Source organism: Natrix helvetica (genome assembly GCF_964273705.1).
Source record: "Natrix helvetica genome assembly, chromosome: 1".
NCBI lineage: Eukaryota > Metazoa > Chordata > Lepidosauria > Squamata > Natricidae > Natrix > Natrix helvetica.
In genome coordinates, this window is record NC_138548.1 from 106,937,734 (window position 1) to 106,950,670 (window position 12,937).

General features: G+C 39.6%; 1 protein-coding gene across 1 annotated transcript in view; it reads left to right on the plus strand.

Annotated features, from left to right (window-relative positions):
* The first annotated feature begins 6,645 nt into the window (after positions 1-6,645).
* Positions 6,646-12,937, plus strand: part of NUCB2 (nucleobindin 2) — a 39,155-nt gene continuing 32,863 nt past the window's right edge. The window contains exon 1 of the mRNA XM_081937711.1: positions 6,646-6,831. Within this exon, the coding sequence (XP_081793837.1) occupies positions 6,808-6,831 (24 nt within the window). The 5' untranslated portion in view covers positions 6,646-6,807. The remainder of the gene's footprint in view (positions 6,832-12,937) is intronic.

Consider the following 12,937-nt stretch of genomic DNA (forward strand, 5'->3'; position numbering starts at 1 on the left):
CAACGAGAGCACCAACGAACTACTCGCAGACCCTACCCCTGAGATGCCAGTTTTTCGCATAGACTGTTTAGATACTGGTTCCATCTCACTTAGTGACATTGCCCGCCACTCTGCCAGAGACTCCACAATCAAACATGTTTTGAACTGGGTGTGGAGGGGTGGCCCAAGGGGCCTGTTGGGTCTGATTTCAAAATGTATTATCATAAGAGAAATAACATGTCTGTTGTTAAAGGCTGTTTACTGTGGGGGGACCAGGTTGTTGTTCCACCCAAACTGCGCATTGCAGTATTAGAGGCTTTACACATAGGGCATCCTGGAATTGTCAGGATGAAGTATTTGGCTAGGAGTTACATGTGGTGGCCTAACATGGACAGGGAGATCGAAGAATGGGTGGCTACCTGCACACCATGCCAGGAGTCCAGACCAGCTCCCCCAGAGATGGCCGCTAAGGAGTGGGAGCGACCTCAAGCACCATGGTCTAGGGTGCACATTGACTTTGCTGGCCCAGTTCACAGCCAGACATTTCTTGTAGTTGTGGACACCTACTCAAAATGGTTAGAGGTAGTCCTGATGACCTCTACTATGGCAGAAGCGGTCATCAAGGTGCTCCAGAGACTTTTCTCCACGCACAGCCTGCCCGACGTCTTGGTCTCTGATAACGGGCCCCAATTCACGGCCATGCAATTTGAGACCTTCCTAACAGCTCAGGGAATCAGGTATGCCCTGGTCGCGCCATTCCATCCGGCCTCCAATGGTCAGGTGGAGAGAATGGTGAGATCTGCAAAAGAGGCCCTCTCTAGGATGGGCCTGGGAGATTGGCAAACATGGGTTGACCACTATTTGCTAATTCAGCACATCACACCCAGTGCCACTACACAGGAAGAAGCCCCTCCAAGCAACTCATGGGTCGCCGGCTAAGGTCCCACTTAGACCGGCTACACCCCAATTATTCTGCCTCCTCGCCCCCAGACTCCACAAGCAAGATTCGGACATTTAGCTTAGGGGATTCAGTTTACACTCACAACTACGCCGGGAGAACTCTGTGGATTCCTGCCACAGTGATAGGCATCATCGGAGAGAGCATAAGTCTGTCTCATTTATCATTCTTCGTGAATAAGATAGCAAATCCCCAAAGTGCTTTTTTTTCAAAAAGCAACTGGATTTTCTTGTTTTTTTCTTCGAAAATGTTTCGCTTTTCATTCAAGAAGCTACTTCAGTTCAGGATGAGAAGTTAAAACGTTTTCAAAGAAAAAAAAACAGGGATGGGTTCCAGCTGCTGCAACTGCTGGTTTGCTCAGGGACGCACTGCACTTGTGAATGCACAGCACTAAAATAAAATGCTATGCATGCACAGAAGCAAAAAACAAGATGGCGTCGCCTATGGCGTCACTGAGACAACTGGTTTGGGGGCGTGGCAGACCAAGTTACTACCTACTCGGCTGAACTGGTCCAAACCGGTAGGAACCCACCTCTGGAAAAAAACCAAGAAAGTCCAGTTGCCTTTTACAAAAGCACCTTTGGGACAAACATGACCTGGATGTTTGAGAATTTCCAGACACAAGATTGTAAACTACTATGTATTTGTTACCTGTATTATATTTGTGCATTAAATAAATGCTGAAATGTTGAAAGACCGAGAGCTCTGGAACATATTTACCTTTTATTTTTTATTTTTAGAGAATTGCGTATTTGTATAATGTACATTCAGTCAGAATATTATGGGCAACTCACACCGTATGCATTATTACCCAGAACTATTGGGAATTGTGTATTGTTTATTTGACATTATTGTGCCAAACACTATTCCTAGTCCTTTAGCCAATGTAGAACTGACATGAATGGAAAATATACATATCCCTTAAAATAATCAGATCTTTCCATCTGGGATTTCTAATAAATAAATAAGTTTATGCATAAGGGTATACATTGTACTGTATATACATTTTATATTTATGGTGGGGAGGGCATGCAATCACTCCTGTAGTGTAGATCGAATAGGAAGTATCACTGGTTGTTATGTTGAAAATTTCAGTAAACAACTTATAGAATAAATTACATGAAACTCAGAGGTGGCATGCTGCCAATTCGCACTGGTTCGGCAAATTGGTAGTGACGGCGGTGCAAGGCTCTGCCCACCCACCCAGACATCATCAAGGCACATCTGCGCAAGCGCTCCCGCTACCAAAGTGTTAGTGAAGAAAATAGAATACCATTACTGATGAAACTAATGTACATAGATATTTGAGCAATATTTATCTGCCAATTCTTAATCATGCTAATTGTTAGATACCACATATAGCTATTTTCAAATAATTCCTAAATGTATTGGGAAGCGAATCGGTAATCAATGTATAATTTTCTAACAGTTCAGATATCTCATTAGGACATGTATAACTGTTCATATTCTGGGATGTATATTTATTCAACATTTAAATATTTATTTTCCCTGTGATTGATGCCTGTAGAAATGAAGCAAGAATCAATGGAATTGAAGCCACATTTCTTTCTTTGACGTTTATCATTGCTATAATGTGTTCTAAATAGTTTAATGTCACATTTGAGAGCATTAAGAAGTTGCTGTGACTCTAAGACTAAGTCCTGTGTCTAAATTGAGTTGTGTGCCTTCATAACAATGCACAGGGTTTGTTTTTTTAAAATTCCATCTCTAGCAACCTGGCTGAGCTGATGGGGTGAAAGGTGAAGGTCTCAGAGACTTACTATTTTGGGAACTCTGGGGGTCACCACACCTTTGTCCTGCCGTTTTTCCTTGCTTTAGTTACTTTTCAAAGTAAACCGATGACAGAAATTGTACTTGATAGTCTGTGAATACCACTGATACTTTCCCTGTGATTACAAAGGAAATACGGTGTCTGAACACATTCTAAAATAAGCCTAATTTTCAGGAACCAACAGCAGATTTTTTAGCAACAGATATGTGGTACAGTTTTGCCAAATTATATTTCCTTCTTTGAGAAAGGAAAAATACCTGGCACAGGTTCCAAATTCCTTACTCTCACTGGAAAATCAATCATAATTTCCTGTAACTGGCTACAGAACAACTGGAAAGACTATTTTACAAAGGTTATTGACAATAGGTTTTTCCTTTTCTTGGAATATTAGTACTAGGAGAAGTTAGTATTACGGTGTTGGAAGGAAAATCAATCTGGTTCAGTTCCAAGCTAGAAGAAAGATGCTGGAAACAACATGGAGGCTGATTGGAAAGGAAGTTTATTGAAGAACAAAATCACACATAAAGACAGCAGGAAGCTGAACAATTAACTAGATGAGTGCCAGGATTTTTATACAGGTCTTGAAATGCTGCTGGTGTGTGTGTGGAGTTGTGTAATGAAGGAGCTTGTGTTCTGAAGGGTGTTTGGAAATTCCTATTGTGGCTAATGGCTTTTGTTCTGTACTGGATCTTGAGTGAGGGGCTGCTTCCTAATCCTACCATTCTGCTTTTGTTAGCTGTCAAATTTTGCTTCAAGGGGTTTCAAAATATGCTGTCTTGAATGGGCTTCTGCTGGCAGTATTTGTTTTGCTTATGAATTGAGTCATCTAAATAGTTGGCTTCCTTTTTCAATAAGCTGTTTTCTCCTTAAGTGCTGCCATCTGCTGTGGGCTATTAAGAAAGACTGGGAACTTCTTTCTGCCTCTAAAAACCTGCCTCTAATGTTTCTCCATTTCTCCTTTAGGGAAATATAATATTCTGCCTTTTTAATATTTTCCAAAATATTTCATTCTTTTTGAGGGGCTTCCCACAAAGGTCACATATTATATGGATGGGATAACATTTATTGCAGTATACTGTTGAAAGAAATGTCCTTCTGGGTTCGGCTCCAAGTGGGGAAAAAGACACTGGAGAGATGGAAGCTGCTTGGAAAGATGGTTTTAATGGTGGACAGGACCAGATGGCTTGAGTTCTGAACAGAAAAGGTGATCACATGCTTCAATGTTGGGAAGAAGAAGAGAAGGAAGGGAAGGCCCGAAGAAGGGCTTGCAGGGCTTTTTATAATCTGTTCGGTCCCACCTATGTTTCCTGTTCCTGTGTAAGAAATGTATTCTGATTGGTTGTCAGACTCACATGGGCCCATGCAAGTGCAACCCTCTAGGCTGAGTTTTGAATCCAGGTTTGGTTGAGTTCAGATGCCATGTGGTCAGTTGAGTAAAGTGCCAATATTATCATGCCTTAATCCCATCCCCCTGGAGTTGATGGGGAGAACACTTGATTATGTAAAGTGGACTAGCTCAGGCTTTAATGGCTCATGGACAAAAGGTGGGGGCAGGAAGCTGCAGGGAGAGTTACCTTGTGTTTTTGAAACATGTTTCTTTTCACATCCAGAGAAATATTCTGCCTTTTCAATATTTCCCAGAATATTTCATTTTTCTGGGAGAGGGCTGGGTGATAACTTCCTACAATACCATTAAGGATCTTAATATATGTATATTATTTCTTCAAAGATGTGGTAGCCCAGAGTGGTAAGTAATTGTTGACACTAGCTTGGAACCCATGCATTTCATTTCCTCTGACCTCACAATTTATAATTCCTTCAACCATGCTGTTGTAAGAGAAAAAGAGTTCAGGCAGGAAATTCTTGATTCCACCCAGATATAATTTATAGTATTACCCTTTAATGAATAAATCACATAGTGAATGTTTTCACATCTTAAAATCAAACAAGCCAATCACATTTTAATTGTGTAAATTTAAATTGTTTAAGTTATCATTCAGTATATTATATAAATCTCAAATTGGATTAATTCCTTTGAATGGAACCTTTGCAAAGGATAATCTAAACTTATATTTATAAGGTTCTTACATAACTTTCCCTCAAAAGGCAAAGTAGTTCCTTTTTTTTTGCAGTGACTAAAATGCAGGCTAAAATGACTAAAAAGTAGTCATGAAAAAGAATGTTTTCCCAGCAGCATAGTATTTCCCCCCCCCCCCCCAAACAATTTTATTATATCTTGTCTAAAGAATTGGCCAACACTCCAATACATTTATGAAAGGTATTGTGTAGAAGGAAATAGTCATATTAATGTTACTTCTTCAGTTGTCTATGAAGACCCAGGAAATCGACAATTTATAATTTAATTGATTTCAGTTACACAAAATGTTACATGTTATTTTTATTACTGTAAATTATGTTTAGGGTATAATTCTGTCCTCTGTTCCAGAGACTCTAGGAATTTCATTATTTCCCTCCAAGATAAGAGACAAAGAGCTCAAAAGGGTGGCAATTGTGTGGGATGTGTGGGGCTAAGAATTTGATTGACAATGAACCCTCCAACCCCCTGCAAGACAAACAAAGATTAATTGGCTAGCTAGGCCATCCTCCACATTCAATCCTATAAATGCATAGTTTTTATTATGGTTGGTTATAGTAGCCAGATGTTCACACTGGATTTGGCACTTTTGTCCACCTAACAAGTCCTTACCAAGAATCTAAAATAGCCAGAAGTTGTTTGATGGTGTTTGTTTTATGGTATTTGAAGAAAAAAACAACAGAGCCTTGTCACAACTTTATCAAATGATACAGGTTGTGGGGCTGTCTACGATGTATCCGCAGGTGGCTGGTAAGGCCTATAACGAAACATTCTGCCATATGTAGGGTAGACATGTGTGGGCACCACCGATGCAGCATTTGTAGCTCTGGCTTTGCGAAGTGCTCGCTTCTCTTGTGCTATGGTTGTTCTTCTGTCCTCAGATGTCTGGCAGCCTATACTTTATCAAATATAATGTACTTGAATCCATGCATAGTTGGTTCGGTCCACTTGGTGTGCTTCCAGCTCCCCAACTGCAACTTTACTGGGAATTGAAATCCCACAATTTACACAAGATAACTAGAAAAAGCAGATTTTCAGCATGACATACAGTAAAGCCCTTAAACCACCGTCCTTTCGCTGAGGCACAGTAAGTAGGAAAAAAAAGATTCTGCAGAGTTCCATGAAGTTGATTTGCTGCAGGACTAGCATATATGAGCTGCAAAACCCTCAGATTTCTACATCACGTTTTCCTCTTCCGTTCAGTGGTCAACCGGATTTCTGCAGTCCAGACAATGATAAACTCTGATGTCTCCGTTCCAGTGCTATAGATTGGAGCGTTTATTCCAATTGGTGATGTTGTTTTTATGGTATATTCCAGATGCTAGATAGTGCATTCGACAGCAGGCTGCCCCACCCCACCCCCCAATCCCTCATCCTTCCCCCCAAATAAAAACAAGCAAAGGGAAATCATCGGCAGATTGTCAAAGGAAAAGAACCCTCGTTGGTTTTCCCTTTCAGATTCCGAAAACACACAAACACACACCCAGCTAAGGCTTCTCCCATTGGCTCCTCTGCATTCCGTAGCTCCTCCTCCGGTTCCCCTTCTCAAAGCAATCGTGTCAATCAGGTTAAAAAAAAAAACCAAGCGCCGCCCGCTCTTATTAGCGCCACGTACCTTCCCTCGGCGCAACGCACCTTCATCGCTTAATTTCTCGTCGCGCAACCAAAAGTGGTTGCCCGAGGTAGCCCAATCGTAGCCCTACGCGATTCCCAGAAAGGGGAGCGCTTCCGCCAATCCCTGCGCTGCAAGAGGCGGTACCTGTCACCATGGGAACGGGGAACTAGGTTTGTCTAGAGAGCAGCTTGGGGGTGTATCGGCAAAGAGAAGGAGGGAGGGGAAGTAAGGGAAGGAGGGAGGGAGAAAGGAAGAGGGGAGTGCACGAAGCAAACCCCAACGCCGGGATATCTTGCTGTTCCGGCTCGAGGGTTCCCGTCGAGAGAAAGCAACCTGCTTAGGATCACCTGGTCTCCACCTCTAGAGCTATGGATCCTTGCCGGAGGAAGCAGGTAAGATTTTTCTCTTAATGCCGGAGCCGAGCAATGAGTGATCAGCTTGGATGATCTCAAGTTTCTTCCTTACCCAACAGTGCTCGGGGTTTTGTTCCACAATTGCATGCATTGTCAAAGGGGGTTATAGAAGGGTGGCCAGGCTGGCTGTCCCTGGAGTGTGCATTTCTCCGCGGGAAGTTGGAAAACTTGACAGGCACCGCAAGAGAAGGTTGCAGTATGGGTGAAGCAGAACCCGTCCAAAAGATTAGCATCTCGGTTCCTGTCTTTAGCATATGGATTCAGGATTCATCATTGGATGGCAGCAGGAATGGCAGGAAGTAAAGTTTCTTGAATGTCCTCCGTTCCTTTGGGATGAAAGCATTCCCGTTTTACAAAGAGTAGATAATGATTGAAAGTCAGCCAAAGGTACAAACTGAAATGGCAAAGGTTTGTATAATGCTGGCTTGAGTGAGGGCAAAAGTGCTTAAACAATGTGGTATCACTCATTAAAGTAGAGGTAGGGAAGCTAAAATGTAGAAGTTACCTTGTGGTGGTTACTTACGTTTCACCGTCCCGTATTTCAGACACTAATTTTCCAAAGTTTAGGAAAGGTGGTGTTAAAGACAGTTTTTAAATGGGGTTGTGGGAAATGGCATTTAAGCACAGTCCGATGAGTAATAATGTAAGCTCCTAGTATTACAAGTACTGTATCATTATTGGATGATGAAATGTTTGTCATATCAGCGTCTAGTACGATCCCATACAAATGATATGTTTATCATTTATCCTTGTTTTAGGCATGGTCATTTATATTCAGAAAACTCCTATGATGATATTCTAAGAAAATGAACCATTACTACTTAAACTGATGTTTCTCTAATTATGGTCCTGTAATGTGTAACAATGTATAAAATGCAATAATTTATATACACTGAGTTAACTGTCATTATAAGATGCATGTTTTAACATCACATTTTGGAAGTACTGCCTCGTCTGAAGATTGAGAAGGAGATGTGAGTAGTTTTTTAGTAGTAAACTAGCACATTATCAGCTTTGTTTGGTTATTAAGATGTATATGAAATGCAGAACAGTTTAGGATAAAGTATAGTGATTTGTATTAAACAGGTTATTAGATCTATTTGCATTTGAAATATATTGCTTAGAAGCAAATTAACTTCTATAGCTTGATTCATAACAGATAATGTTGCTCAATTGAAATAAAGTCCACATTCGATAGTTTAGCAATATTTTAATAGAAAGTTGAAAATTATTATTGAAAGGACATCTGATTTAGTGTTTTTTTTCCTTGTGTGCATGGAATTTTTCATCATTCTATGTTTGATGATTCATGTTTTCATGCTAGTCTGTCCCCCTGGCATATTGGGCTTATTTAAAATAAAAAGATATTAACACATCTTAATATATGTTATCGGAACCATTCAAAACATCTACTTGTATAATGCAGGAATCTGAACATTCTTCCCTTGATAATGTGACAAGCCATTAAAGTGCTGTTATCATTAAGAAGTTAAACTGGGAACTATCTACCTGTAATTTAAGAACATTATTATGTACCTTGCCATGTGGGAGTATTGGCATGACATAATTAACAGAGTTAATAAGTCTTTGTAACTTCATTTGCATTCAATCTTTTCTGTCTTTATTTTTCCCATTTTATTTAGATTGTAGCCTCCTTGGGTACTTTTTAAAAAATCTGTGGAGTTATAATGGTATACAATTGGAGGTGCTGTATAAATAAACCATATAGTGCAAGATATTAAATTAGAACTGAAATCAGCCCTCAACAAACTCATTGGCTAATTTAGGACCAATTGCTCTTTTGAAGTATTTCTTGAAAATATAACAGCACTATTTCATTTCAACAGCTTAGAAGTAAATTGAGAACTGTTTTTAAGATGAGTTAGTTTAAGAATAATATTTAAATTGCTTGAAGAAAGGGCCATTCATATATGTATAGTTTTTATATTATCAATATTCAAAATAATGTCAAATTACTGTTAAGCTTGAGGTAATACATACAACCACAGACCACACTTTGTCTGTTTAGTGTTGAAAGAGTAACTAACGGTTTTACTAAGGTTTTGTATACCATGCGAGTTGCAACATTTTCTTAGGTGGGCATTTTTTAAAGCAGAAGGAAGAAGCATTAGGTGAAATATTTTGAGAATGCAAATATCCAAAATCTGTATTACAAAAAATATCAGTAATTCTTCACCAGTAATTGTTATTTACCTTTTGTCTTTATAATTGTTATATTTAATAATATATTTACTTTATCTGTATTCTTTATTATTATTAGCCATTCTGGCATTTTAGTGGAAAGGTTAAAACTAAATATGATTCTGTTGAGGCTTTAACAAGAAGCAATGTTTTCAGATGACTGTTGAGGCTAAACACAATGGGAATAAGGAATAATTGTTACCTGTTTCTATTTTTATACATCTGTCAATCCATATGGCAGAAACCATTCAGGTTTTTTTTTATCTTCCAGGTCTTCCAAAGGGCCCATCTCACTTAGTGAATATGGTTAATGTTGAGGGATGAGTTGTAGTTCAATAACATCTGGCAGGCGACATGTTTTCTAATGCTGGGACAGAAGATCCATTGGATGCCTCTCTGTTCTTTTATTTTTTAGGAACACGTTTTGCAAGCAAATTAGCAGAACCTGTTAGGGTGGCCAGTGCTTTGAACTAAAAGGGGAAAAGATGCTTTAGACCAGTATTTCTCAACGTCAGCAACTTTCAAGATTTAAGAACTTCTAGCTGGGAAGTTCTAGGCACCCAGGTAGAACACATCAGCAGCTCCTTCAATCAAATATATATTTTCAAAGGATTTCAGTGAAGCTTTGGAGGGCAGCTGCATGCATGTTGAGAGGAAATACATAAACACCCAGAAATCTCTGGAGCCGCCTTTACTCTTTATATACAAAGTGCTGCACAGCCTTACTGTAGCTATTGTGCCACATGTACTAAAATATCCATAATTTCTTCCACGAAGTAGGGAAAAATGAGTGCATGTGATTTATAGCATATATCAATCAATTTTCAAACATCTGCTATTCCTATATTTAATATTGTAAATTAATGCTTGTCTTATCATGAGTCAGCAATATAAACTCTAATTTGAGATTGCTAATTTGAGATATAAAAGTGGCATAGATTTAATGAGTTGAGTTTAGAATGGGGAAAAAAATCTTCAGCAAGCAGAATTTCAGAAAAATTATATAGCCTCCAACTATTCCACTTCAGGTAGTAGGATAAAACAATTTGGAGAACCGCTATAAACTCCCCAAAAGTAGACTGCTGGACATTAGATGCTATCTAAACAATTCCTTTCTGATAAGTCGGATTTAGAAAACAAAGTTGGAATATTGTCGGCCAAACAATTAAAGCCAGTTCCCTGCTTAGTCAAGGGATCCAAATTAAATATCCCCCACAGATAGTTGTTGCCGTCTGCTTGAACTATCCAACCAAGGAGAGCAGCGTAATTGATTTGCGTACTTGTAATTGATGTAATGGTTGAACTGCTCCTGTCCAGAAAGTTTCTAATATTCCATTGGAATCTGTTTTCCTATCAGTATCATTAGTCTGTGCCTAGCACTCTACAGTAAAATGCTCTCCTATTCTCCTACAGTTTTCTCTTCAGAAAGCTAAACATTCCTAGTTCCTTCAGTGCATTTTCATAGGACTAAAATCTGATTATCATAGTTCTGATTATTGCTGTTCCAGTTTCGTTATAATGCTTGAAATGGGGATTGATCATGCAAACTAAATTGAAACTGTCCTATTCCCTAATTTGGAATCTACACTTACATTGATGCAATCTAACATTGTAGTGAGCAATAACCAGTTGTTGGTTGTGACAGTTGCATTTGTCAGCTGGTTAACACATTTGGTGTGGTAAGAACGTTTGGTCTTGTTGAGGGGAAATGGTGCTGAACCTCTGAAGAACTTCAAAAGCTGCTATTTCTTGCCAAAATAATTCTTTTCAAATCCTTTGAACTGATCTAGAGACTGTGTCTATTGTGGGGTTTGTTATCAATGTCTTTTTTAGCAAGTATAGGCTTACTTTAAAGGGCTGTAAAAAAAAGTGGTTTTTTTTCTTTTAACTAGTATTATTTGGAATTGAAGGTGAAAAACAGTTTTCTGTTGTTTTCTCTTCTGGGATCATTTAGAAAAATATTCCTAGTGCTATTTGGTGATGTTTTTGTTCTTTTATTTTCATTTTGTTTTGTGAGCATTTTATTATAAGAATTTTTGATTTACATCACTTTGTGTTTTTTTCTTTTGAACAGATATCATTAGTATTGTAATTGGCTATAAATGCTATATTTCATGATGCCCATTATGGATTTTCCTAGTATTGGATAAGGTACATGAAAGTTAGTGAAGTCCTGATAGAACACTGCCAAGGCATCCAATCTATGGAGAATATTAATGAAATATTAATATTAATGAAAAATTCCATCAATATATCTCCTTTACCGCCTTTAAGGATAAGAGATAAGCAAGCGTTGAGTTAGCTAAAAGACATTGACACGTTGTATTGTGCAGCTATGGGAGTGATCGTAGTGCCAACTGTGTGCGTCACATGGCATTTGGGCAGTACTAGAATCAAATCAGATAAAGAGAAGTAATTGTTAATGCTTACAAACACAATGATCAACAATGTTCTAGTACCAGCAAAGATGATGCTTTTAAAGATTTTAATTCAACTGTATTGGACAACTTAGCATAAAATGAGTTAACATCTGTGATAATTAGAATTATTTTTTATAGAGATGATGAATGGAAAGGGTTTTTTGCCACAAAATCTGGTAACTTGGAATTTTGACATGGGATTCATAAAACCATATAGCCCTGTGCCAATAATATCAGTGGAGTATCCAGAGTTGCCTGACTGTACTGGGTGGTAAATAAGTTAGATTTCTGAGGTTTATTATGTAGGTCTGGTCATAAAGGTCAAACTTTTTCATCAACTTTTATGTTTTGAAGTTCTTTAATTGGACCTGATACAGTGATAAGTGGTTGAACCTGTTCACAATCATGAGATCTCAGCTTCTTTAATTATGGCTGTTGTTTCTGGCCAGCTGAGTTCACCCTTTTTTAAAGCCATTTTTCGCCCTCCCCAGGCTCCAGAGGCTTTATAGGAGCCTGGGGAGGGCGAAAAGAGCCTCCCCTGCCCCCCCGGAGGCCCTCTGCAGGCTTCATGAGCTTCCATGAAGCCTCCGGAGTGTAAAAAACCGGCCCTATGGGCAAACCGGAAGTTCGAGAATGGACTGCCGGTTTGCTCAGAGGGTCGTTTTGAGCACTCAGAAGGCTTCAGGGACCATCCGGAGGCTTCCCTGACACCTTCGGAGCGCTCAAAATGACACTCCGAGCAAACCGGAAGTCACTTCCGGTTTGCTCGGAGGGTCATTTTGACTGCTCCAAAGGCTCCAGGGAAGCCTCCTGAAGGTCCCTGAAGCCTCCGGAGGGCGTTCGGGGGGGGGCGGGGGAGGCTGTTTTCGCCCTCCCTAGGCTCCTATAAAGCCTCTGGAGCCTGGGGAGGGTGAAAAAAGCATGTAAAATGGGGGGGGAGCGCCTGTAGTGCGCGCATACGCACTGGGGGGATTGTGCATTGCATTATGGGTGTGGCACGCCCGCACACAACCCCCCTGCGCTCCCCCCACTTACGGCACGTGAGCCAAAAAAGGTTCGCCATCGCTGCCATATACAATTATCTTAGAATTATTGTTAAAACATTTTGTAAGGGTCTAATGTTTTAACCATCTGAAAGATTCTGTACACAAACATTGTTTCAACTCTGAAAGATTCTGTACAAGTTCATTCCTATTGTGGTGAAAGTATTCCTCCAGTCTTAAGTGGAATATAGGTAGTCCTCCATTTGCACCATTCATTTTAGTGACCATTCAAAGTTACGATGACATTGAAAATGTGACTTATGACCGTTTTTCATATTTGCAACCAATGTAGCATACCCATGGTGATGTGAGGTCACAACCTTCTGACAAGCAAAGCCAGTAGGGAAGCCAGATTCACTTAACAACTGTGTTATTAACTTAACAGCTGCAGCCATTCACTTAACAACTGTGGCAAGAAAG